Source organism: Pristiophorus japonicus, chromosome 6 (assembly GCF_044704955.1).
Source record: "Pristiophorus japonicus isolate sPriJap1 chromosome 6, sPriJap1.hap1, whole genome shotgun sequence".
In the NCBI taxonomy this organism is placed as follows: domain Eukaryota; kingdom Metazoa; phylum Chordata; class Chondrichthyes; family Pristiophoridae; genus Pristiophorus; species Pristiophorus japonicus.
Window position 1 is genome coordinate 81,499,192 of NC_091982.1, and position 27,837 is coordinate 81,527,028.

A 27,837-nucleotide genomic window follows, 5' to 3' on the forward strand; every position below is an offset into this window, starting at 1 on the left:
CTCTACTTTAAGACGCTCCTCAAAACCAACCTCTTTGACCAAGCTTTTGTCACCTGCCCTAATTTTTCCTTATGTGGTTTGGTATCAAATTTTGTTTAATGACGTTCCTGTGAAGCACCTTGGGATGTTTTGCTACGTTAAAAGCACTTATATAAATGTAAGTTGTTGAGTTGATGAATGTTGGATGGCTCCTGTTGGAACATAGGAACAGTGTATGTCATTTGCTTCATTTAGACCTTAATTCTCAAATAAATATCTAACTTCCTTTTAAACAACTCAATTGACTTTGCATCTATAGATTTCTGTTTGAGTGCTTTCCACATTCACGCAATGCTTCATGGGTGGAAGGTTTCCTAAATTAGTTTTTTACCACCTTAGCTCAGATTCTAAGGTTAAGGCCCCTTGTTCTAGATTGCCCTAAAAGAGGAAACAGTCGTTCCTTATCTATCCCTTCAATTTCGATTATGATTTTAAATACCTCTATCAGATCATCCCTTAGCCTTCTCATCTCGAGCATCGATAACTCACATTATCCAGTCTCTTATCACTACTCAATCCCTTCATTCCAGGTATCACCTTCATCAATTGTCATTGGATTTTTCCTATGGCCAGTATATATTTCCTAAAGTGGCATGTCTAAAACTGAACATAGCACTCCAGAATGGCCAAGAAATTTGGAGATCCTTATGTTTTTCCATTTGTTGTTCCTAATGATGTATTCGAGGAATTTTCCCACTAGTGATGTTAAACTCACTGACTTGTAGTTGCTGGGCTTGTCAGATTTGAAACTGCCTAATTGAAAAAGGTAACAAAGCAGAAAGTGGCATTAATCTTGCATCAAAATTGGGTAAAATAATGGAATTGGTTATCAAGATAAACTGAAGAATTACCTGTATGATAACCTAATAAACAGCAACCAAAATGAATTTGGGGAAAGGAGCTGATTATCCAAGCTCCTGGACTCCTTCATGAAGCGGACTGTTGAAAGAAAGCCCTTACAAGTGGTATACTTCTGACAAAGTTCCATGTGAAAGGCTATTAGTTAAAGACAAAGGGGTGAATTTCTGCGGGGATCTCCTGCTCGTCGGCCGGAACTTCAGCAGAAGTGTTGTGAAAACCCCAGAAAAGCAGCTTCAGCGCGATTTGCCATTTCTTCCAGAGTTTCTGTGGCTGACCCAGCAAAGTTACGGCACAATCAGAAGAACCCCGATTAATAGTAGAGATGCAGCTAAAAAAAATTGTCAATGGAGAAGAAACTGAAAGATAGAAAGCAACAGGTTCTTGTTGAGGAGTTATGTTTTTTGAGGATAAAACTATCAGGGCAGATAAAGGGTAATCAGTGGATGTAGTATATTTGGATTTCCAAAAGGCATTTGATAAGGCGCCACATAAAAGGTTATTACACAAGATAAGGGCTCATGGGATTGAAGGTAATGTATTAGCATGGATAGAGGATTGGTTTAACATACAGAAAACAGAGAGTAGGGATAAACTGGTCATTTTCAGATTGGCAGCCTGTAACTATTGGGGTGCCGCAAGGATCGGTGCTGGGGCCTCAGCTATTTACAATCTATATTAATGACCAAGATGAAGGGACTGAGTGTAATGTATCCAAGTTTGCTGATGATACAAAGCTAGGTGGGGCAGTAATCTGAGAGGAAACACAGAGTCTGCAAAGGCATATAGATAGACTAAGTGAGTGGATAGTGAGGTGGCAGATGGAGTATAATGTAGGGAAATGTGAGGTTATTCACTTTGGTAGGAAGAATAGAAAAACAGCATATTTTTTAAATGGTGAGAAACTTTTAAATGTTGGTGCTCAGAGATTTGGGTGTCCTCATGCAAGAAACACAAAGCTAGCATGTAGGTACAGCAAGCAATAAGGAAGGCAAATGGCATGTTGTCCTTGCAAAAGGGTTGGAGTATAAGAGTAAGGAAGTCTTGCTACAATTGTTTAGGGTCTTGGTGAGACCACACCAGGAGTACTGTGCACAGCTTTGGTCTCCTTATCTGAGGAAGGATACACTTGCCTTAGAGGTGGTGCAACGGAGGTTCACTAGATTGATTCCTGGGATGAGAGGGCTGTCCTATGATGAGAGATTGTGTAGAATTGACCTACACTCTGGAGTTTAGAAGAATGAGAGGTGATCTCATTGAAACATACAAGATGGTGAGAGGTTGTTTCCCCTGGCTAGAGTGTCTAGAACTAGGGGGCACAATCTCAGGATAAGGGGTGAGCCATTTAAGACAGAGATGAGGAGGAATTTCTTCACTCAGAGGATTGTTAACCTTTGGCATTCTCTGCCCCAGAGGGCTGCGGATGCTGAGTCTCTGAGTATATTCCAGGTTGCGATAGATAGATTTTTGGAGTCATGGGGAATCAAGGGATATGGAAATCGAGCGGGAACGTGGTGTTGAGGTAAAAGATCAGCCATGATCTTATTGAATGGTGAAGCAGACTCAAGGGGCCATATGGTCTACTCCTGATCCTATACCTTATGTTCTTATGTCAAGGCAACGGAACGTAGGAACAGGTGCAGGCCATTTAGCCCCATGTGGCTGATCCACCATTCAATTAGATCATAGCTGTGCAAAAAAATAACTACCTTCCCAGAGAAACAATAAACAGATTAAATTAATGTTTAATGGGTTATGGTTTTGAGTTACAATATATGATATTGTCAGTATCTATAGTTCATCAGTAACATGTGAAAGGGAAGTTTGACTGTTTTGGGGAAGTTAATAGAAACATAGAAACATAGGAGATAGGTGCAGGTGTAGGCCATTCGGCCCTTCGAGCCTGCACCACCATTCAATATGATCATGGCTGATTATGCAACTTTAGTACCCCATTCCTGCTTTCACTCCATACCCCTTGATCCCTTTCGCCGTAAGGGCCACATCTAACTCCCTTTTGAATATATCTAACGAACTGGGCCTCAACAACTTTCTGTGGTAGAGAATTTCACAGGTTCACAATTCTCTGGGTGAAGAAATTTTCTTCAATCCTTTATTTCATACTGCTACAGTTGGAATATTTTTTGAGGTGAACTCTGACCCAGTGGAGCAGGAAAGTACACTGTTGATTTTAACTGACAGCCAAATAAAGACTTGCACGGAACAAAACATTGCTCGCTGCCAGAATGGTACTGCAACGTTCAAGGCATTTTCTCATACTGTGACAGCAAAATCTTAACTCTTCAGCACATAATCATCTTCTCTCCGTATGGTTAAATTATTTTCTTGAAGCTTCTTGCTTTTCCACTGACCCATTCCCCCCGCCCCCTTCCAAAGTAGTTAGACTGGAATGTATGGCAAGCTCCCATACCTTCGGGATTGTGCAGGAACTTGAGTATTATATAGACACCTAGTACTCAAAATATAAAAGCAGTATTAAAAATGATTGCACTGTATGCCCTGATAGCCCAGTGAGTGAATGCACTGCCTAAGGTGCTACTGGCCCATACATATCAGAAAAGCCTTGGGTTTGATCCCTGGTTTGTGCGGGGTCTGCGGATCTCGGCTGGGGTACTGATGGGATGGGCTGAGAAGGGCGGAGTTCTGATTGTACACAAGTGGATGGTAGAAGATGATAGAACGAAGTTTGGCTTCATTTCCTCCACCCCCATCCTCACCTCATTTCAATATCTGCTGACATTCACTGTCTAGGCTTAAAGTAAAGAATGGCCAATTGGGTAAGGTTGCCATAGTGCAGCTGCTGCACATGGAATCTTATCTCATTATGAGTCACTACCTTCAGGAGGGGGAAGAAGGAGATTTACAAAAATGTTTGCACAGTGATAAACATTGGCCAGGATGTTTCACTTTTTTTTGTTGAAAAGCATGACCTGGGATCCAGTGGGGTAAATTTTAAACCAACTTCCCCACCCCACCCCCATGGCGCGCGGAAGAGAGTTGGGGAGGGGATTAAATCATCAATTTTGCAAAACTCGACCCCAACCCACTGCAAACATTTCCATTTCCATTTTAATCGGGGCATCTGAGTAATCCGTTCTGGAGAGGCAGACCTGTCATAATATTTAAATGAGGCTCCTTTCATGAGATTTTGACAGTGATATGAAATGAACGCCTTCTGCACAGGTTTCCCAGGGTTTGGGAAACTTGTCAGTAAAATGGAGGCGAGATTGAGCGGCACCTCATGGGAATGGTTAAAGGTCACGAGTCCCGAAATGAATAAAGGCTCAGTGATCACAGCCGCGCGCTCAGTTCCCCTGGGACACGGTTTGCTGAGAGTACTTGTTGAGAGAGAATTATTTGTGCAGTTTGGAGGTGTTGACACAGAGAACATCGTATGGGTGGCATCATGGCTGCTTTTGATTGGTCTTTGGACGAGGAAGGCAATCGACATCAGCAGCAGCAAGAACATGCTTTGGTGGGAGCTGCAGGTAACCAACAGAGGTGGTAGAGCTTCCTGCGAACTTTACCTTTAACAGGATGTCCAGAGGCTTCCTTGACCTCTGGGAAGAGCAGTGCTTCTGAAGGCTGAGATTGTCACGTCAGGTTGTTGCAGATATTTTCTGCCTCCTTGAAGAAGACCTGGTGGACATGCGTTATCAGTGGCTGTGAAAGTCACTACCATCCTCCATTCTTTTGCCTCTGGTTCCTTCTAGAGTGCTACCAGAGACGTATCGAGGGTTTCACAGTTGGCTGCACATAAATGCATACGGCAGGTGACAGATGGATTGTTTTCCAGGGTTGGGATTTATGCAAGCTTCCCCTGTGAAGACAATAGCCAAAATGAGTGGGCACTCTGATTCACATCTCTGGCTAGCTTCCCACAAGTGCAGGGTGCCATCAATTGCACACACACAGCAATCCGAGCACCGCCAGATCAACCAGGAGCATTTGTCAACCACAAGGGATTTCATTCCATCAATGTTCAGCTGGTGTGCACCATAAGAAAAGATTCATGCAGGTCTGCATCAGATTCCCTGGAAGCTGGCATGATGCTTTCATACTACAGCAGTCCAACATCCCTGACCTGTTCATACCTGGAACTAGTCTTAAGGGGTGACTGCTAGGCAACAAAGGATACCCTCCTCAAACCTGGCTGATAAAACCTCTAAGAACTTCACCAATGAGCATCAAGAGCACTACAACGCAAGGCATATGATAACCGTGCTCAGTATGTGCTTCAGGTGCCTGGACAAGTTTATAAGTTCCCCCCAGTACTCGTCAGCAAAGGTCTCCCGGATAATTGTGGTGTGCTACATTCTGCACAACATAGCGCAGCAGCAAGGACTAGAGGAGCAGGAGGAACAAACTACTCCGCACTTTTCATCTGATGAGCGTTCCAATGGAGAGGAGAAGGACAAAGAGGAAGAGCAGGAAGATGAAGATGGGGCCCCCAACACCAGACCAGTCGCTCACATTGCTGCTTGGGTTGCCCTAATAGCTCAAAGGTTCAGTTAGTTACACTGGACCAAAGTAACTATCACAACCCCCACTTCCTTCTCCCTCCCCCCACTGACTTAAAACAGTCATGTAACCAACCATCCACTCATTGCACATGCACCAATTGGTCTCAGTCAATTTATGACTCCACATTCATCACCAAGCAACTGAAAATTTGAGGTGGCATTCGCCATGCAAGAATGGTGAACAGAGAAAGTGGTGCAAATTAATAAATTTGATGTGAATAAATAGATAAATGATTAAGGTGATCATATTTCTTTAGTTGCTGAAATCAGGGCAACATGACTTAGTCTTGTAGGAGATGCAGGTTGGAGATACTTAATGCTGTCACCATACAGCAGCTAAGTGCGAGTCTCGCCATCTCCAATAGTCAGGAACACGGTACTTATCTCCACGGCCTCGTCCTCTGCAGATGTCAACTGTACAATCTGTAGTGACCACCTCCGGCCCTCTCCCTCTCCCTGGTATTTTGGGCTCTCTTTGCCTGCAAGGGGGAATGACAGACCTATGAGCAATGTTCCCCCTAATTTTATTTGGGTGCGCAGCCCCTTTTAAGAAGCTGCACAGTCCATTCCCAGTTGAAATTTACCATCGGAAAAGCCAATCCCAGATGTGCGGGATCAACGCGGCCGTGCAGCTTTGAGGAAACACTGCTGATGAGTATCTCTAAGGCATGTGTGCATCCGGTTAGGGTGACTATCAGGTAGATGTATCACGAGTGCAATGGCATGTGCTTAGAATCGAATGAGCTGACATCACATTGCACAATGATTGTGGTGAGTGGCAGTGATGGCTTGAGAAAGTGCTTAGAAAGGGAACGATGGTTTCTGCTGAAACTTAAGTGGCTGTGAGGAGTGATGTGATGGAGTATGCTTGACAAGACAGAGTGAGGGGGTCGAGGGCGCACTACAGGATGTAGGTGAATCTGCTACTGTGCTCACCTTTCCTGGCCTGGTTAGGCCATTAAACCGCTACCTGCACTGGATCCAGGTATGGGCCACAATACTCCTGCTGCTAATCCCCTCGGCTACCTCTAACCATGTCTTCCTGGTCACAACAGCAGGCTCCACCTTGCCATTGATTGGGAACAGTACCTCCTTCCTGGTCCCTACATAAGCCTCATAGAAGTGGGCCAAAGCCTCCTCACTCCATCTATTCATTTTTTCCCCCTCTCTCAAAATGCTCCCAATGCCTCCAAATTCCATCTTTGCATCGGCCCTTTAAATAATCCAGGTGAAATCGCGGTGGGTGTATCGTGCCCACTCACGCGCATTGGAGACGCGAAACCCGTAAGTAAAATGATCATGAGGTATCCCTGTTGAAATCAGACATTCCCACAATCGTCCGCGTTTCCTACCCACTATAACCCCGCCCCCCGCATCTGCGATGTTATCGACCCCATAATGTCCCAATGTGCACTCCAGGCCATGAAGTTAAAAGTTTAAAAAGTCTTTTAAGGATCTGTTACGTGCATTATAATGAGTTTAATTGGCTCGCCCACTGCTGCCTGTCGGGTCTGCTCAGCGCTGTCAGACCCGATATTGGGAAAGGTGCATGGCGGCGGGTTGGCAGTGGGTTCCTGACCTGTTTTTTACAAAAAAAAACACTTTCCTGTCCGTTGACCCCCCCCCAGAAAATTCCCCTCAAAGATTTTTTTTTTCTTTCTGTTTTGTGAAATGTTGGCAGTCTCTGAAACTGTACAAAGATCTGTGTTGACTGCAGAGTTCTACTGGCACAGTATGTGGGTGTAGGATGCAGAGATATTCCCTGTATCTGAGGTCTCCTTTAGCCAGGTCCTGAAGCATACGCCTGTTGTGGCCAGTATCTTACTTCCACAGAGACAATCAATTCAGTGCTTTGCCTAATTCTGTTTGTTTGATTGTCTGGCTGCTTGCCTTTCATTCTTTCTGTGTATCTTGGAAATAATTCAAAAATATGATCAGCTTTTTCTGTGTTTTAAATAGTGTGGTCATGGTTCTGCCTCTAGATTCACACCTATATAATTTTCATGGCAAGTTGTGTTACATAACTAGACTGTCCAGATTCCATGTTAATGATACTCATATATAATCTTGGCAGCCTGCTGTTGAGGTATTGATGCAGCATAACTTGAATTTTTCGTGAGCTTGTGTTTTATGTTGATGACGTGTTACCTGAATTTATGTGTTGAAGACAAAACAATGGTGTAGTGGCAATTTTAGAAGTGGATATAATGTACATCATGGACTCTTGCTTCTCCTGTCCCGCCCAAGTTGACACACTTTCTGTCTGCCTGCCCATAACTGCACAATGTCGCTCCCCTCTTTCTCCTTCGCATGCTGGCACTGTCCAACCCAGCACTGCTCCCGGGTTCTCCTCTCTCTCTGCCCACCCCCTACCTGAGTTGCCCTGTTGTTCCCGGAGTCAGCCCTTCCCCATCGCCTAACCGAGTGCCATACAGCTTGCAAAGTCAGTGCTGCCCCTTCGCCACCATGGCTCCTATCTAATCCTGTTGCTGCTCTAGTAATAGCAGATATGATTGAATCTGCCCACATTATATATAACCGCATACAATCATTTCCACTTTTATTCTGGCAGCAACATGATTCAGCAGGAGCTGTGTTGGGACTTGGGTAGGGCAAACCTGACTCTGGAAGCCCAGACAGGATTCGGGTAGGTGGCAGATAGAAACTGATTCTGATATTCTTGGCAGTCAGTGGACATGCAGTGACCCTGTTTCTAGCTCCCCAGATGTAAGCATACACTTGTCAACAAAAATCTAAAGTGGATATATGCCCTATACCTGATAAAACTTTGCGCTACACCCTTGGGTGTAACTGTTGTCCCAGTTTTGATAGTAAATCCTATGGCCTTGGGCTGACCATAAAATTCCCAAAATAGTTACCCCTGCCAGGCTAGGCTTACTACTGCCTGGATGCTGTTTAGCGACTGGGAGTCATCTGCTCTCAGGCTGACTGTGTGTACTCTGCACCAAAACAGTGTTGTCACTACTTGGATACGGGTTAGTAGGAATTGGCTGCATCCTGATCGACTACAATTACATTCCTCTGTACAACTAAACAAAGGCTCCAGTTTTATGTGACCCACTGGAAGACCTTTACAAATTAGCCTCTTTCAATAATGAGCTAGTGTTGTGTTGTGTTGTGTTGTGTTGATAAATCGGTTTCGATGCCAACTTCATCAGGTATGAAAATTTGTTCGAGATGGCATTTCCAACACTAAGTACTGAACTCTGATTTTAGCACCTACTGGTTTGAGTATTGTGTGTAGAATAAACAGGCAAAGATGTGAGGTAAGAGGTGGGCCAGCTGTTCTCCTTTCTTCATTTTGTCACAGTAATGGCCTTACTGTTGAAACGTATCTATTGTGTTCTAGTGTTGACTTAGGAGGGACATATTTAACCAGAAGAACGATTATGGTATTTAGGCCGGTGGGTAGGGCAAGTCCCTTTCTTTTCTTGGTGCAGTTTGTGTTGTCCTTGTGCTTGCTAATCTCTGCTGTCAAAATTGGTTTGAGTACAATTTAACTGGCAATGTTGAACTTGAATGTATATAGATACCTGACTGGGGGTGGGACCTGGGGTAGATATGATCATTGTGACTCAGTCCGATCCCAATATGCGAAATTCACCAGTATTAAAATAACTGGCAGTAAGTATATTTTGCAAGTTAACAAGCAAAATACAATACTTTAAAGTGTTTGCAGAGCAGTTTTGTACACAGCACCAGCCCAAAAAAGCACAATTCACTTTGTTCAAGGTATTTCTAAAAACATTCTGAACTGCAGATTTAAAACATTTTTAAAAATCAAGTGTCCAAGGAATTGGAGATTTACTCAAAGATCTAAGAGATGTCATGCAGAAACAAACCACTGCTGACCCCAGAAGTTGGTTGGCTGGTTAGCCAGGTTTATTGATGAGACAAATGGGCTAGAGTTTCCCTAACCTGTTTTTCTGGCGCCCTCACCTGAGGTGCGCCGTTTTTGTCCGCCTCCAAGCGCGCCGAAAAAAGACGTCCGTATTCTGGCCGCTCCCCAGCCTCTCATCGGTCGTGGCGTAGCGTGGCCCAATGGATTGGGGGCGGAGCCAGGTGCCGGTGCTGAAAACAGTGCCGGGACCTCTGTAGAGTCTGTGCGCATGTGCAGTAGCTCCTGGCAGGCCGTTTCTGCAAACGCGCACAGGCTGTGTGGGAGAGGCCCGAAACAAGCCGTCCCTAGCCCTGGCCGAATGGGCTCCCCCATCGGCGGCCCACTGCGTTCCCTAAAGTAGGACTTCTATTTTTTATTTGTTGTTTACTGATTAATTTTGGTGCTTTAGGTGCAAAGTTCCTTCTATTTTTTTATTTGTTGTTTATTGATTGCTTATTACTTTGGTCTTAGCTATAGGTGCAGGGTTCCTTTTATTTTATTAGTTAATAATTGCTTATTACTTTTTGTACTTTGTTTGCTGCTTCGTGGTGCTTTAAATGTAGTTACTTGCGTGATTCCTTAACTCTAGGTAAGGTTTTTCTGTGCGGACAGAAGTGGCAACATACGCTGGCCTAAGTTAATTTGGAGCAACTATTTGCTGGCCAAATGCCTAAAACAGGGGTAAGTGGCTGGGAACGCCCCCTTTTGGGGAAAAAAAAACTGAACTTAAAAAAAACCTAACTAACTCACTTACATGACATTACTCACTAACTCACAAATTAAATGGTCAGAATTGCAACTAAAAAGATAGTCCAGAAAAATCAAGTTGCTCCAAAAAAAAGGAGCAACTCCTGGGGAAACTTGGACCTAATATAACCTCCTTTACTTATGATATTATGGCCCCTACCAGAAAAGTATTGTTTGTACAAGGTGCCATCTATATGACTTTGGCATAACTGTATCTTATATTGGGTCCTGCTTTCAATTTGATAGTCTTAAGACTGCATTAATTAGGATGACTTTGCTGTTCTCAGCCTTGAGTACAGCACATTGTAGCAATCCACATTCACTATCGTCGCCAGGATTACACAGCCAATGGCATGTCTGGGTTTTGTTCCATTCTGCAATTGTAATAATTCTGGATTTGTTTCATTTTTAGGATCTAATTTTATGAAATGCTAAAACGGCTGCAGCCGGACTGGTGACTGTTAAATGAGTTCACCCAGTGGATTGACAGCAACACAATGTCACACTGGACCACAATCGCTGGACAGTCTCGTGATTTAAAGACTTAACACGCAGATCAGTCAGAACTATTGTGGTTAGTGAATACTCAGCATTGTCTACAAATTTTGATTTTATTTTCCCCTTTCAATAAAATCAATTTATTTTTAATATCAAAGGCTTTAAATTCATGGTCTCTCTGTTTCAGTATTGAACATTCTGAAATCTCCTTCTATTGCTCACACTTGCTAAGAAAGAAGTTGTTGTGGTTTGTACAGACATCAACCCTTTGGTGATTAAACCATTATGACAAAAAAAATGGAGGTGATCAACTTGTCATTCCTGACAGATAAAGAGAAGGAAACGATCATGAAAGTTCTCCACCGAGATGAGGAGGTGCGGACATTTGAGGAAATGCGAATAAGGTAATGAGGAGATAGAAAGCGTTGGACTAAAATTACTGACTGCTTCTAAATCCCACCATTTGTGATGCCACAACAAGGGGCATTCTGGACAAAATTTCTGCTCCCAGGCAACCTCCAACCAGCAGTTTTAAACCATAAGGATAGTATGTAGGGAAGACTGACAAATAGCAATAATGCCAAATATCTCCCTTGACAACACTTTTATGACAATAAAATGCTTTTATGGCAAAAATGTTTTTTCCTCATGCATCAACATGAGAGTGAATTGTCGACGTGGAGCCGGTCAGCAGGAACCAATGGTACAGGGTTACCTGCTCCTTGTACTTTGATCAGAGGTTCCCAAACTTTTTTTGCTGAATCCCTCTTTTGGAGATTCATGCCCCATGCGCACATCCCCCTGTTTAAGAAATAGTGGGGGTGAAATTAGTTTTCGTCAGGAGCGTAAAACAGGCAGTAATGAAATGGCAGCTCGCACATAATATGACACCGCACATAATTTTATTTTCCAAAAATCAAGCACCAAAATGCTATGAGCCTGTTTTGCGCTACTGGCAAAGACCAATTTCACCACCCCCAATATTTTTTACACTGAACAAGAGGATTTTATTCTCTCAGCTAACATAACATAATGCTTAAGACAGAAGCACAGTGCCAGTTCCATACAGCTTAAGTAACTTGAACATAAAAGGAACACTTGATGACTCATCCGTATATCAGTGGGTAGGATGAGCCTGTTAGTGCAATCTCGGATTAATTTTGGAGAGATTCATAAGCAAGTTGTCTCTAAATTGAAACTGCTGCTGGATTTGTTTTTGATGTAAAATAAGTGAAGAAAATCAAGTTTCTCACAGAGACGTTGGGTCAAGGTGGACATGTATTTCAGCCATTCTTTTGGACAACTCGGGGAACTCTGACCAGCACTGACCAATAGGCATGACTTCAATATTGTCTCTCAAAACAGAGTCACCAGCACCGTTGATGAAATTCTCTTTTAGACTCAGTGTAATCTTGGCCTTTGCTACAAAGTCCTCTGAAAATGGATTTTGAACATAGATGAAATCCTGCGATTCATTTGTCTCTCAGAAAAATATTGTTGAATTTTGTGTAAAGCTGAGACCAATCAGAGCGGTTTCTGATGCATAATAACTGATTACTTGGTCCAACTTCCATTTTTGGAAATCAGTGGGAATTCAAGCATGAATTCAAGTTTGCCCTTTGCAAGGCTGCATCAGTGTATACTTTTTCTTAGAATTTAAACTTAAACTTTACAAGTTAAAGAAATTCAGACTTTTGATGCATCACTTCTGGAGGTTGCATCGGTGGCTCTTCTTGACCAACGCGTCCTCCTTAATCCCACTCACCATCCCAGATATCCCTGTAAACCTCTGACTGAGATGAACGATCCTGCTGTTATAGGTGCTATCAGAAGGTGTGTATGATTTGACCCTTCCCGCTCTATGAATATAGGTGGCCTCTGTTAATTGTGTCTATACAGAGACCTCACGATACCGTCTGCCATTCCATTCTGCTGTAGTATTGTGGTTCTAGTAATGAGAATTGCAGCAGTTCAAGAATGCCCATCACCATCTCCCAAGGGCATTAGGGATGGACAATAAATGCAGCCTTGGGAGTGTCTTCCACATCCAAAAAGCAAAACAAAATGTTTAAAGGTGCAATTAAGTTGGTGCAGCTGTTGTCCTTAATAGGTGTTAGTAATATAATTCATGTCATCTTTCAGTGTAACTCTCCTTTATTTGAAAGGATGCAGATTAGGGTTTGTGCTGATGATTTCTCATAATCACTGTGTCTGGACTTCTCTTTTTTTAAGAAAGTTGAAGAATGAGCTGCTGGATATTCGGCGTAAGGGAGCAAAACGTGGCAGTCAGGACTACAGTAACAAGACATGTGCACGATGCCAGCAGAAACTCGGCCGCATTGTCAAGAGTGGAAACGTGTGCAAGCAGTGTAACCACCTGGTGTGTCAGGAATGTGGCGTTACCAGTGTAAATGGAGGATGGAAATGCACTGTGTGCATCAAGGAATCGTGAGTGTGACTTCTACTTATTAGTATTTTGTTTGAAGGAAGAAAAGCCTGGAGGAGATACTCTTTGCATACAGCACACCAGCCTGGTAATGTGACATTGGATCAGCTCTGTGCTGGACCCAAGTCAGGGCTCTCAGTGCAATAAATGGAGCCACTTCTAGATGCATGAGATTCCAGAGGAAGGTAGTGCAGGGGTCCTCTGTGGTCATCTCCCTCCAAAACAGATATACCACTTTGGATACTGATGGGGGAGATGGCTCATCAGGGGAAGGCAGCAGCAACCAAGATCATGGCACCATGGGAGGCTCTGCTACACAGGAGGGCAGGAAAAAGAGTGGGAGAGCTATAGTGGTAGGGGATTCTATTGTAAGGGGAATAGATAGGCGTTTCTGCGGCCGCAATCGAGACTCCAGGATGGTATGTTGCCTCCTTGGTGCAAGGGTCAAGGATGTCTCGGAGCGGCTGCAGGGCATTCTGGAGGGGGAGAGTGAACAGCCAGTTATCGTGGTGCATATAGGTACCAATGATATAGGTAAAAAACAGGATGAGGTCCTACAAGCTGAATTTAGGGAGCTAGAAGTTACATTTAAAAAGTAGGACGTCAAAGGTAGTAACCTCAGGATTGCTACCAGTGCCACATGCTAGTCAGAGTAGAAATAGCAGGATAGTTAAGATGAATACGTGTCTTGAGGAATGGTGCAAGAGGGAGGGATTCAAATTCCTGGGACATTGGAACCGGTTCTGGGGGAGGTAGGACCAGCACAAACCAGACAGTCTGCACCTGGGTACAACCGGAACCGATGCCCAAGGGGGAATGTTTGCTAGTGCTGTTTGGGAGGGTTTAAACTAATATGGCAGGGGGATGGAAATCTATGCAGGGAGACAGAGGGAAGTAAAATGGGGGCAGAAGCAAAAGGTAGAAAGCAGATGAGGAAAAGTGGGGGGCAGAGAAATCAAAGGCAAAAATCAAAAAGGGCCACATTACAGCAAAATTCTAAAAGGGCAAAGAGTGTTTTAAAAAAAACAAGCCTGAAGGCTCTTGTGTCTCAATGCGAGGAGCATTCGTAATAAGGTGGATGAATTAACTGCACCGATAGCTGTTAACGGATATGATGTGATTGGGATTACGGAGACATGGCTCCAGGGTGACCAAGGCTGGGAACTCAACATCCAGGGGTATTCAAGATTCAGGAAGGATAGACAGAAAGGAAAAGGAGGTGGGGTAGCATTGCTGGTTAAAGAGGAAATTAACGCAATAGTAAGGAAGGACATTAGCTTGGATGATGTGGAATCTGTATGGGTAGAGATGCGGGACACCATAGAGGCAGAAAACGCTAGTGGGAATTGTGTACAGACCACCAAAGAGTAGTAGTGAGGTTGGGGATGGCATCAAACAGGGAATTAGGGATGCGTGCAATAAAGGTACAGCAGTTATCATGGGTGACTTTAGTCTACATATAGATTGGGCTAACCAAACTGGTAGCAATACGGTGGAGGAGGATTTCCTGGAGTGTATAAGGGATGGTTTTCTAGACCAATATGTTGAGGAACCAACTAGAGAGCTGGCCATCCTAGACTGGATGTTGTGTAATGAGAAGGGATTAATTAGCAATCTTGTTGTGCGAGGCCCCTTGGGGAAGAATGACCATAATATGGTAGAATTCTTCATTAAGATGGCGAGTGACACAGTTAATTCAGAGACGACATCCTGAACTTAAAGAAAGGTAACTTCGATGGTATGAGACGTGAATTGGCTAGGATAGACTGGCGAGTGATACTTCAAGGGTTGACGGTGGATCGGCAATGGCAGACATTTAAAGATCACATGGATGAACTTCAACAATTGTACATCCCTGTCTGGCGTAAAAATAAAACGGAGAAGGTGGCTCAACTGTGGCTAACAAGGGAAATTAGGGATAGTGTTAAAACCAAGGAAGAGGCATATAAATTGGCCAGAAAAAGCAGCAAACCTGAGGACTGGGAGAAATTTAGAATTCAGCAGAGGAGGACAGAGGGGGAAAATAGAGTATGAGAGTAAGCTTGCCGGGAATATAAAAACTGACTGCAAAAGCTTCTATAGATATGTGAAGAGAAAAAATTAGTGAAGACAAATGTAGGTCCCTTGCAGTCAGAATCAGGTGAATTTATAATGAGGAACAAAGAAATGGCAGACCAATTGAACAAATACTTTGCTTCACTAAGGAAGACACAAATAACCTACCGGAAATACTAGGGGACTGAAGGTCTAGCAAGAAGGAGGAACTGAAGGAAATCCTTATTAGCCAGGGAATGGTGTTAGGGAAACTGATGGGACTGAAGGCTGATAAATCCCCAGGGCCTGATAGTCTGCATCCCAGAGTACTTAAGGAAGTGGCCCTAGAAATAGTGGATGCATTGGTGGTCATTTTCCAACATTCTATCGACTCTGGATCAATTCCTATGGATTGGAGGATAGCTAATGTAACCCCACTTTTCAAAAAAGGAGGGAGAGAGAAAACAGGGAATTATAGACTGGTTAGCCTGACATCAGTAGTGGGGAAAATGTTAGAATCAGTTAGTAAAGATGTAATAGCAGCGCATTTTGAAAGCAGTGACAGGATCAGTCCAAGTCAGCATGGATTTATGTAAGGGAAATCATGCTTGACAAATCTTCTAGAATTTTTTGAGGATGTAACTAGTAGAGTGGACAAGAGAGAACCAGTGGATATGGTGTATTTGGACTTTCAAAACGCTTTTGACAAGGTCCCACACATGAGATTAGTGTGCAAAATTAAAGCACATGGTATTGGGGGTAATGTATTGATGTGGATAGAGAACTGGTTGGCAGACAGGAAGCAAAGAGTAGGAATAAACGGGTCCTTTTCGGAATGGCAGGTAGTGACTAGTGTGGTACCGCAAGTTTCAGTGCTGGGACCCCAGCTATTTACAATATACATTAATGATTTAGATGAAAGAATTGAATGTAATATCTCCAAGTTTGCAGATGACACTAAGCTGGGTGGCAGTGTGAGCTGTCAGGAGGATGCTAAGAGGCTGCAGGGTGACTTGGACAGGTTAGGTTAGTTGGCAAATGCATGGCAGATGCAGTATAATGTAGATAAATGTGAGGTAATCCACTTAGGTGGCAAAAACAGGAAGGCAGAATATTATCTGAATGGTGACAGATTAGGAAAAGGGGAGGTGCAACGAGACCTGGGTGTCATGGTACATCAGTCATTGAAAGTTGGCATGCAGGTACAGCAGGTGGTGAAGAAGGCAAATGGCATGTTGGCCTTCATAGCGAGAGGAATTGAGTATTGGAGCAGGGAGGTCTTACTGCAGTTGTACAGTGCTTTGGTGTGGCCACACCTTGAATATTGTGTTCAGTTTTGGTCTCCTAATCTGAGGAAGGACATTCTTGCTATTGAGGGAGTGCAGCGAAGGTTCACCAGACTGATTCCTGGAATGGCAGGACGGACATATGAAGAAAGACTGGATCGACTAGGCTTATATTCACTGGAATTTAGAAGAATGAGAGGGGATCTCATAGAAACATATAAAATTCTGACGGGATTGGACAGGTTAGATGCAGGAAGAATGTTCCCGATGTTGGGGAAGTCCAGAACCAGGGATCACAGTCTAAGGATAAGGTGTAAGCCATTTAGACCGAGATGAGGAGAAACTTCTTCACTCGGAGAATTGTGAACCTGTGGAATTCTCTACCACCGAAAGTTGTTGAGGCCAGTTCGTTGGATATATTCAAGAGGGAGTTAGATGTGGCCCTTACGGCTAAGGGGATCAGGGGGTATGGAGAGAAAGTGGGAGTGGGGTACTGAAGTTGCATGATCAGCCATGATCATATTGAATGGTGGTGCAGGCTCGAAGGGCCGAATGGCCTACTCCTGCACCTGTTTTCTATGTTTCTATGTTTCTCGAAGAGATGCCTGGAAGAAAGGAGATCCAAGATGGCAGGTTCACATTGGGTTACATAGTTTGCTGTTTTTCTAAAAAACATCGGAGTATTTTTTAAATTAGACATTGGGGGGAGTACCTGGATCAAAAATAGGTCATAAACTTCTTGCAACAAAAATGCTGGAAAATCAGCAAGATTGAACTCGGGTTAATCTGACTGACACTAAAACATCAGGGCCAATCTATTTTGTTTTTCTAAACCGAGAAGGCCATGATGGGAAGATGTATGAAGAAATTCAGACACACAAGATTCAGGGTCCTTTGTCAAAGCCCGAGGGTTGGAACATGATGGACATTTGAGGACCGATTTTATGTAATTACACTCCTTGTAGGGAGCCTTAGTCACTGGGAGTGCTTACTGAGAAGTCATGGAGAGTGTGCATGCCAAGAACGTGCATTCATAAAATTAGTCCAAAGATGTAGACACTAAGGTGGAAGACCTTCTCGGTATTGATAATAACTTTACGTATCTTTGGCAAGTGGTAGGAAAAGGAATGAGGTCTATGTCTCGGCTTGCTTGGAGTATATTGATCTTGGATGGTCGTTTTGTCCTGAGGAATTTCCTTCATGCAAACCTTCACTTACTCCTAATCCCAAAGGCATATAGTGGATAGGGCACTGGTTGACTTTGCTGCATTCTGTTGACTGTGGAAGCCTCCCTCCTGGTATCTCTAAAAGCTTTTGCGGAATCCATCTTCCACAATGTGAGTTTTGAATGATGTGCCTGTGTCTTTCAATTGATTTGCATGACTGATTGTTGACAGAACTGATTGCAAACCACTCGCATGTCATCCAGCAGCCATTTTAAGCAAGGCACTGGGAAGAGACTGATTGCATTGCCCAATGTCAACATGATCTAAGCATGCTATATCTTGGAGAAAGTACATTTCAGAGCTGAAACAGGAAACTGATGTTGGAGATGAACCCAATACCAGTAAGAATTACTTCAATTTGAAAAGTACAATCCAGATTAAATAGTCAACACAAGCCTTCATCGTTAAAAGGCCAAGGAAGTGAAATTCCACACGGTTACTATAACCTATGTTCTTCACCAGAAAGCTAAAGAAACAGACTGGAGATTGGTTCTTTGAATACCGTGCAAAACGGCACAGCATGGATTTTGGTAGCGATATAATCAGAGCATCATTGAAGAGGAAATATGGCCGTAAGTACAAGAAATCTGCATATTTTCAGTGCCCAGTACACATACTCACTGAGGTAATGGATAATGCGCAAGCTTGGCATCCTATTTGACCACAAAAGGAGTTTGTGATCCATAGCCGCTCCCATCAACAAGACCACATACTTCCACCTCCGTAACATCGTATGTCTCCACTACTGCCTCAGCTCATCTGCTGCTGAAACCCTCATCCATGCATTTGTTACCTTTAGACACATTCCAATGCTCTCCTTGCCGGCCTCCCATTTTGCACCCTCCGTAAACTTGAGCTCATCCAAAACTCTGCTGCCCGTATCCTAACTCGCACCAAGTCCCGCTCACCTGTGATCACTGACCTACATTGGCTCCCGGTCTGGAAAGACCTCAATTTTAAAATTCTCAGTCTTGTTTTAAAATCCCTCCATGGCCTCTCCTCTCCCTATCTCTAACATCTTCCAACCCTACAACCCTCAGATCTCTGCACTCCTCCAATTCTGGCCCTGATTCTAATTGCTCCACCATTGGCGGCCGTGCCTTCACCTACCTCTGCCCTAAGCTCTGGAATTTCCTTCTAAAAGCTCTCCGCCTCTCTACTGCTCTCCTCCTTTAAGATGCTTCTTAAAACCTACCCTCTGTGACCAAGCTTTGGGATATTAAAGATGCTATATAAATACAAGTTATTGTTTTGTTGCTGATGAGGTGTTTTTCATTCTGTCACAATGATTTAACATTGGACTCTCCCAATTTTTCTCTGACTGTGCAGTAAATAAGCGAGAGACAGCGGGACAGGCATTGCTACAGAAGGCACTTGCCAATGAGGCTAAAGCAAATACAGCTGCAAAGGCAAGGCAGAAGCCATCTCGAGATGAAGGCAGGGGTTCTAGGTGAGTGTGATCACATAGCACCACAGCTGAGATTTATTTTGTACTATTAAGTTTGTTTTGCCACTACTGATCTATATATTGTATATTTAATTATTTTGTTTCTTTTTGTTGTTGAGAAACCAAACTGAAGAGGCAAAGGCTATAATACAGGACATCAACAAGATTAGACATAGAAAAAGAGCAGATGAGGCAAATTGGGAACTGGTGGTTAGGATGAGTTTGTTTAAAACCTGAAGGTTGTAGGAGGAAAAAAAAGCGATGAAGGTAGTATTGGGGTAAAAGGAAGACTTCGCTCCCTCGAGGCGGACTATCTGATATAGGAAATCAACACCTGCCCTTCTGTTGGGGTAAAAGGAAGACTTCTCTCCCTCGGGACGGACTACCTGATATAGGTAATCGACACCTCGCCCATCGCCCGCCGCATGACAACCACGAAATTAAACAAACAAAACCTTCAGTTTAACCAGCTTTATTTTGAGCAAATGCAAAGAAAGGTTCAATTGTTGAACCTTCAAAATACAAGTGATGTCAAGTATAATTTATACAGGTTTTGGAGAAGAGCTTACCCTCCTACAAAATCATCGATAGATCTATTGCTATCAGTGGAGTTACATTGATTTGTCGACTCTTATCAGACTGGCTCTGAGTGGTACATGCAATTGTCCATCTTCCATCATATGTTAATTGTGTTTGTTCTGTGTTCACTTTGCCATAGCCTATATGACACCTGAAGTAACTGTTCCCAAGATACTGGCTTTCTTATCTCTTCCTCAGAGACTTCTAATCAAAATTGTAACTGCTGACTTTTGCTGTTTTGTTAAGTGTTACTAAGGTTAACCATATAGTTTTAATGGCCCCAAGTTTCCACATGATTTGCTCCTGATTTTTAGGAGCAACTGGTGTACAACGGAGTATCATAGAAATCGGAATTCTCCACATTTAGTTTTCTGCAGTTCTAGTCAGGTAGAACAGTTTCACTTTGGAACTGAATTTTTTTTTCAAAAGGGGGCGTGTCCGGCCACTGACGCCTGATTTGAAAGTTTCCACAGTGAAAACGTACTCCAAACTAACTTAGAATGGAGCAAGTGAAGATTTTTGTATGCTTGAAAAAACCTTGTCTACACTTTAAAAAATCAGGCGCAGGTTACAAATTAGGCGTCGGGAACGAGGTGGGGGGGGAGGGGGTGGGAAGGGAAGTCATTAAATTCTACAATCAATCCTTAGTTATACTTATACAAATATTATACAAATAAATCCAACCTGAATAAAAAATTTATAAGCAAAGAAAAGATTAAATAAACCATGTTCCTACCTGTGTGAAAGTGCTTCAGGCAGGCCTTTCAGGCAGGGGTGTGGCGTCGTCTCGGGGGCAGGCAGCAAGCAGCGCTTGAGGCAGCGGTGTGGCGTCAGTTTCGACGGCAGGGGCAGGCAGCAAGCAGCCTTGGTGCTTGAGGCAGGCCTTCATTCCCCGCGAAGATGCAGCACCCGGACGGACTTGAGGCCATTCGGCCATGGGATTGCAGCGGCGTCAGTGGCTGGCCGGGAGCCGAAGAAAGAACAGCAGCAGCCTTCGAGGTGTGAGGGGGACTGACTGAGGCCATTTGGACAGGGAGAGGCAGCCACATCGACATCTTTATATTTAAATTTGCAGAATGGGTGCACCACATATTAGGCAATGGTTTGCTGCCTCATGCAAGAAATTCTTTGTTCTTGGTGGAAGTTGATCCATTGCAAAGTTGAATTGGCACTTTTATTTCTTCAAACACACAGTCCTTAATTTGCAGGCACCGGTTCTGCAAGTTTAGCAGTGAAAAGTTGAACTCACTGATTTCAGCAGGTGATTTATTCAGCAGTGCTGCTAAAAGCACTCCCTCACACACAGAAATATCAAGAAAATTAAAATGCAAGCCTTTGCAGGGGTCCAAGAAACAAATCTTCACTTTTTCTGCAGCACTTTTAAAAATGGCCGAGTGCCAATGTTTACTTCAGACTGCGCGTGCGCAAACGCTCCAACGCGCACGCGCAGGGTTGCCGGCACCTAGAAGCCTCATTTAAATTGTACCCACCCCCACCTGCTTACAAAATCGGCGCGAGTGATAGGCTCCGCCCCCTGTGCGCCACGCCAAGCAGACATCGAGCGCGTTTTATTTTTCAGGCGCCGTTTTCGGAAACTTGGGGCCAATGTGTTATAAGTGTGCAATCCTTACATAAACTAATGTTACATACATAGGCAATTATTTCTCAGACCCTCCTAATACTGATTAGTTCACTATCTTCAGCACTGTGTTGTAACCACCAATCTGTCTGCTCTTTGCCTGCTACAATTCTATATCTCTTACAATTCCCCCCTTATGGCCCTTGGCTATATGCCCAAGATAGGCCATTTCCCAATTAATTCCTCATGAGTGAGCTTCCAGGGTTGTCCTTTCGCTTGGGTAGCGCTACTCCCCGAGCTGCAGGACCTACCTGTTGGCTTTCCCATCAAAGTTATACTAAATAAATCCTTTCTGCCGGACTATCTAATTTATCTTTATTCAATGTTTTAACTATAGTACGGGCTAGGGCCTGCCTCTTGCGTAAGTCACACTTCTTACAGGATAATACTAGCAAGATGAGTTCCCTTGCACTACAACCAGTACATTGAGTCCAGCATAGTTCGTGTATAAGTCCTTTCTAGCCAACATTTTCTCAGTGTTTGAATTATGCCCACCTGGGGTATCCTCTGTTTCTTCTATCTTTCCTCCACCTGGGGTCTTCTCTATGTTGTTGAATTCTCTTTCATTGTGTCCCATTCAGTCGAGTTTCTTCCTCATTTAGTTCGAGTATCGGTTTTCCTTGTGGCCCGCTGGCCTTTGCATAACCTCCTCAAAGGTTTCCTCCTTTAGTTCAGGGATTATAATAAACCCATTTATATCTGTCTCTTCAAGCAGAGTAAAGCATAAGTCAGTATCCCATAATGGTGCATGAGGTGTTCCTTTCTTCATTTCAGTTGCCGTGCTGCTCACACATCAATCTCCATTTCCTCCTGGAATAGCGCTAATTTCGTAGTCCTGTGTTAGGGGCGTGATACTCGAGGTGCACCCGTCCATTTGGTCATATCCAGTCATCTTTGATCATTTGTAGTGGATTTCGACATAAAACGACTTGGTTATTTTTATAACCATCATCTATGCTGAGACTCTTAGTACTGTTATTCTCTTCAGTTACATTTCTGGATTGTCATGGTACCGCACGCGAGTTTCTCCCACATTTCTCTCCAACAATCCCTATAAGGTTCGTGTTAGGATGTCAACTCGATCATCTATAGTGTTTACCATTGCATATCCCGCTGCATATCCCTCTTTTTCCATGGTCCTGATTTTTACCTGACCACCTTTCCACATTAAACTTCATGGTTTTTGATTCAGGGCCTTTAAGTGCGCGCAGGGTCAGGTTTTTATACAGGCTTATAGTGTTTAACCCGCAGAAGTTGGGGGTGGAATACAGTAATTATTCGTTGACGTACCCCGAAGTGTATCTTATCCTTGGTCTGCCTTATCAATCCCTCTTTTGCCCCAGCGTTCATAGTTGAACACGTTTGTGGCGCTGGGGGTGTGATGGTCGGGGCCCTGGGAATGCTCACTGTTGCTAAAGTAGTGGGTGGGGCCATGTTGGTGGGTCTATCTCGGGAGATATCCCTCCACCACCATTCATAGATGTTGAGTGAAACCTGCACCCCCTCCCCCTGGGGACAGTATCTTTGTCCCTCCTGATTATAAAACACACCGTGGTCTTATTCCCACTAATTATTGGTCCTGTATTACTGGCCCATCCCCAATGTTGTTTTGTTTCCTTGTTACGTTGTTTTATGCCCGTTATTTAAGTCTACTGTTGCTCCGTCCGTCACCATCAGTGTTTTTGATTCTTTATCACAACTAATGTCGCCTGAGTCCCTGTAATACAGGCCTTGCCATCCCTCAGCCCGTTGTCCTTGATATGAGGCTGCGTTATCCCACGTTGTTCCCACGAGCACCAGAGTCCTGCAAAAAAACAATATTTCCCGGTCGTCATTGGTTAGTTAGTGACCTTGCTTTTTTAACTGGGTCCAATGTTTCCACTTGCTGATACCCCTTATAACTACGCAGGCGCACGTGTCCCTTACCATCCTCACCATCACCTGATTGGTCACTTTGGGGTATTTAGACCTTCTGTTCTTTAGCGTCATTCTCTAAGTCCTTGATTACTTGCTGGTCTCTAGCCTGTGCTTTTAAGTCATGTAACTGTTTACAGAGTTCCATCACAAACCTCCATATCCTGTCTTTATATGGTCCTTCGTCCTCGCTTCCTGTAACCAAGACTTCTGGCAGTCTCATTTTTGCCTGATCCCTAATAAAGCGCAGGCCTGTTTCATTATCTTCCCTGTGAAGTGTGTACCTTGGATCTGAGTCTAGCTACAATGGCATTCCCCATCGGGGTATTATTTCTTCTGCTAGGATCCTGGCCACGGTTTCTGATGAACAATTTCTAGTGGCGAAAGCTTCTACCTACTTCGTAACCTGGTCTATTATAACTAGCAGTGTGTCTTCCCCTTGTTATTGGGTTATGGTCCAGTAAAATCTATCTGAAAGTTTTCCCGGAGTCCTTTCAGTCGGGGCTGATGTCCCATTCTGAACTTTACTTTCCCCCCTGAGTTGTATTTTGCGCACGTCACGCACTTTCTACAGTGGTCCTCTATATCTCTACCCATTCCCTCCCACCACCAGCATCGAGACATCGAGCTTATCATGTTGGTTTCTACCTGTATGGACATACCCGTGGTATAAATTTTAATGGGCTCCCCTGGGTGCATTCCGGGGACACCACATTCCCGTCTTTCCTCCATATCCCCGTCTTTCCTCCATATCCCGTCGGTCCCTTGTTGGGCCCCTCTCTGCTTCCACCCCTCCTTTTCCTATGGAGTGGCTTCTCCCTGTACCTTAAGCATGTTTATTTCCTCAGGCCCGATTGTACATGCTCCAATCTGAGCTTCCCCGGCCAGTGTACCTGTCTCCACCACCCGCTTGGCTGCATCATCTACCCATGCGTTTCCCTGTTGATGTTGATTATTGCACACTCTTGGGGTAGGAGGGAGGCTTCCACTAATCATGCACTACTCCAAAAGCATACCGACTGTCTGTATAGATGTTTACTTTCTTTCCCTTTGCCAGCCTTGGTGAGAGCCACCAATTCAGCCACTTGAGCTGATAAGCCCCTTCTAGCCGTCCTTCCCTTCTAACCTGTCCGCTGCTATCTACCACTGCCCACCCTGTCCGTGGTGTCCCGTTGATATAGTGCCGAGACTCATCTACATATAGATCCATGTCTGCCTCCTCAAGCCTGACTACTTCTCTCGTCTTCTCCTATCGGGCTACACTGATGCTTGTCTCCCTGCATAATGATCCATCCTGCAAGGTTGTTACAGTTGTCTTTTATTGTTACCGTCCCGTTGGGAGGGTCAAAGCATTCCTTCCCACCTAGCCCTTTGTGTGTCGGATACTGGTTTTAGCCTTCCTATGTTAAGCAATGCTACTAAGGTATGCTGGGTACGTGTCCCGACATTACTATGCCACTGGCCTATGTCTGTCCCCATGTAATGATCATTACTGCGGTAAAGCTAAAACTTCCGTGCCGGTTCCATTCCCATTTTTTTTTCCTTTCCTTTGCTGAGTTCGCATAGCTTAGATCTTTTCCCTTCGTTATCTCCAAACCCCCTCCTACTTGTTTAGACTGGGACTTTTCCTCGATAAGCACCGTCCATTTTGAAAAGGTTTTCAAACACAAAATTTAAATCTCCTTTACTGCAGTGAAACTTTCTCGTAATTTAAAATCATTATCAACATAGTGTCTTTTATCTCTTTTCCAATATTCACACTTTGAAACAAAGCGAGATTTCACTGTGGCCATTATGAAAATTAATTTTCTTGCACTCCTAAACTGGATGCAAGAGAGGTGCTAGAAGTGGGAGCAGTATTGAAGTCCTGGACAGTGAAAAGTTGTTGTGGTGAAAAGAATCATTTGCCTCAAAGAAGGAAGCAACATTTCTTGAAAGTAGTTCTAGCCAATGTGGAGTGTTCCATGAGGTCAGAAGGGATAGTGAGGCCAAGAATAGCAGTAGACGAAGCAGGACTAAGGATGGAGCTATCGATGGGAAGAAGTGGTAGTTGTTGGTTAGATGTAAAAGACATGAAAAGACCGTGGGACTGATATTCCACTGGGGTTTGATTGGTCTCACCCTTTAACTCCAGGGAACCCCATGGAATTTCTGCCCCATAATCATTACCAACGGGTAGGGTAGCATAGTGGTTATGTTACTGGACCACTAATCCAGACTAATGATCTGGAGACACGAGTTCAAATCCCAATGGCGGCTGGGGAATTTAAATTCAGATTTATAATTATAAATCTGGAATTAAAAAGCTAGTATCAGTAATGGTGACCATGAAATTTCCGGATTGTTGTAAAAACCCATCTGGTTCATTAATGGTATATATGTGACTCCAGACCCACAGCAATGTGGTTGACTCTTAACTGCCCCAATTCCAGCAAGCCATTCAATTGTACCAAACTGCTGCAACAAAGTCAGCACTGTGGGAGTAGCTTCACCACATGGACTGAAGCAGTTCAAGAAGGTGGTTCACCAGCACCTTCTCGAGGGAAATTTGGGATGGGCAATAAATGCCAGCCATGCCAGCCACATCCATATCCCGTGAACAAACACATTTTTTAAAAAAAATTATTATTTAAAGAAGCAATGGCCTGAAAATTGTGGACTCTCGGGGTGCCTACAATGTGCGCATGCATCCAAAGAGGCCTTGCAAATGCCGGTTCTCGCGATGCACATGTGCCGAGAACCGGCTTTTGCGATCTGTCAAAATGTCTTTTCCTGTACCATTAAACTCTTTCTAACTTCAACCTCCATACTATAAGGCAAGGACATAGTGTATGCAATGCAGCCAAGTTGATCTTTGGTCATGATCTTGTTGGGCTTGTGATTTTTTTTAATGGTTGCTTACAAACAAAAGGAAGGCTCTGGATCATTAACACTGCATAGATAGAATTAATCTGGTTATTGGGAACTATAAGCAAATCAATAGGCTACATATCGGAGGTGGTTTTAATCTGCAAAACATTATTTTAACTTTGCACCATATCTGAAGAATGAAATGAGTAATGTGGACCAATGGTGTTTCTCTGAAATACGAGTAAAATAACTAATCCATGTGCCTGTGATTTTTGGTTTGATAGCATCTTATCTGAATCCCAAGAGGCTTCTGACCAGCCGAGCGACACAGAGTCCACTGGACACGTGAGCATCAGGAGCGACTCACAATCTGTCTCCAAGCATAACACACCCAACAGTTCCAGGTGAGAGATCTGTGGAGGACACGGTCTGAAATTCCTGTGATCAAAGGGCGATTTGGGCATTAATGTGAATAACACCATTTATTTCCTTAAAAAATCTCCTTGGTCATCTATCCTAATATCTCCTTATGTAGCTCGGTGTCAAATGTTGTTTGATAACACTCCTGTGAAGTGCCTTGGGATGGTTAACTACATTAAAGGCACTATATAAATGCAAGTGGTTGTTGAAATAATTGAGCATTTTGTCATGTGCCTGTGTCTAGTCTTTTTCTCCAATTGATCTTTCTTGAGTCTTCCTATACCATGCAGTCTCACTAGATGAAGGGATGAGCAGGCAACCTACTGCTCGGTCTTTGAAGATGCTGCTATGAAAACCAGGTTCCAAGTACTGCTTGGCAGCAATCTCAGGTGATGCACCCTCATTCTAGGGAAGTGACTGGCATCCATTTAATTCCCCTCCATAACAGCATGGTGGATAGTGATTACTCAGCACATGGAGGATTGAAGGCACGATCCCATTTTATAAAAATTTGTTCCGGGATGTGGGCGTCGCTGGCAAGGCCAGCATTTATTGCCCTTCCCTAATTGCCCTTGAGAAGGTGGTGGTGAACCACCTTCTTGAACCGCTGCAGTCCGTGTAGTGAAGGTACTCCCATAGTGCTGTTAGGGAGGGAGTTCCAGGATTTTGACTCAGCAACTATGAAGGAACGGCGATATATTTCCAAGTCAGGATGGTGTGTAACTTGGAGGGGAACTTGCACGTGATGCTGTTCCCATGCTGCCCTATCCTTCTAGGTGGTAGAGGTCGTGGGTTTGGGAGGATCTGCCGAAGAAACTGTGGTGAGTTGCTGCAGTGTATCTTGTAGATGGTACACACTGCAGCCACGGTGCGCCGGTGGTGGAGGGAGTGAATGTAAAGATGGTGGATGGGGTGCTAATCAAGCTGGCTGCTTTGTTCTGGATGGTGTCCAGCTTCTTGTGTTGTTGAAGCTGCACTCATCCATATTGTACCAGTCCCTGGAGATGTGCAATGCTGCTACCTGCAGGATATTCTAGTTATATTCCAAATGGGAGGATGGGTGTGTCTTGTTACTGTGCCTTCATCCTCTGCAAAGTTCCGTTACTATGACTAACACCATATATTTTTCCTTTATTATTGTGCACCCGAAAAGCTTAAAAATGGATGTCACTTTTCATAGAAAAATGGGCGTTATTTCTGGGGGGGGCGGTAAAAAAGGGTTTTCAGATTGCCGGCTTCTCGCCCATTCTCAAAGTACCTAGTCTCCATTTTTGAAAATGGGCGTTACCGCGAGCAATATCAAATGGGTGGTAGCGTTAAATTTTTTTGACCTTCTGCCGTAAAGTGTGGCCGTCCTTAGCAATGGCATGGCAACACTCGATTCACGCGATTCAGGAGGTCAAGGGTCA

The 27,837-nt window shown here is 43.9% G+C and overlaps 1 protein-coding gene across 6 annotated transcripts in view; it reads left to right on the forward strand.

Annotated features, from left to right (window-relative positions):
- Nucleotides 1–27,837, forward strand: part of sytl4 (synaptotagmin-like 4) — a 118,437-nt gene that overhangs the window by 38,842 nt on the left and 51,758 nt on the right. For 4 of the 6 annotated variants that reach the window (XM_070882999.1, XM_070883004.1, XM_070883005.1 and 1 more), the window contains 6 exons: nucleotides 10,502–10,663; nucleotides 10,845–10,991; nucleotides 12,820–13,035; nucleotides 18,042–18,151; nucleotides 18,909–19,029; nucleotides 26,293–26,412. In XM_070882999.1, coding sequence (XP_070739100.1) covers nucleotides 10,873–10,991; nucleotides 12,820–13,035; nucleotides 18,042–18,151; nucleotides 18,909–19,029; nucleotides 26,293–26,412 — 686 coding nt within the window. In that variant the 5' untranslated portion in view covers nucleotides 10,502–10,663; nucleotides 10,845–10,872. Of the gene's footprint in view, nucleotides 1–9,931; nucleotides 10,024–10,501; nucleotides 10,664–10,844; nucleotides 10,992–12,819; nucleotides 13,036–18,041; nucleotides 18,152–18,908; nucleotides 19,030–26,292; nucleotides 26,413–27,837 lie in introns of all 6 variants that reach the window. The other 2 variants (XM_070883000.1, XM_070883002.1) reach the window with 2 other exon arrangements.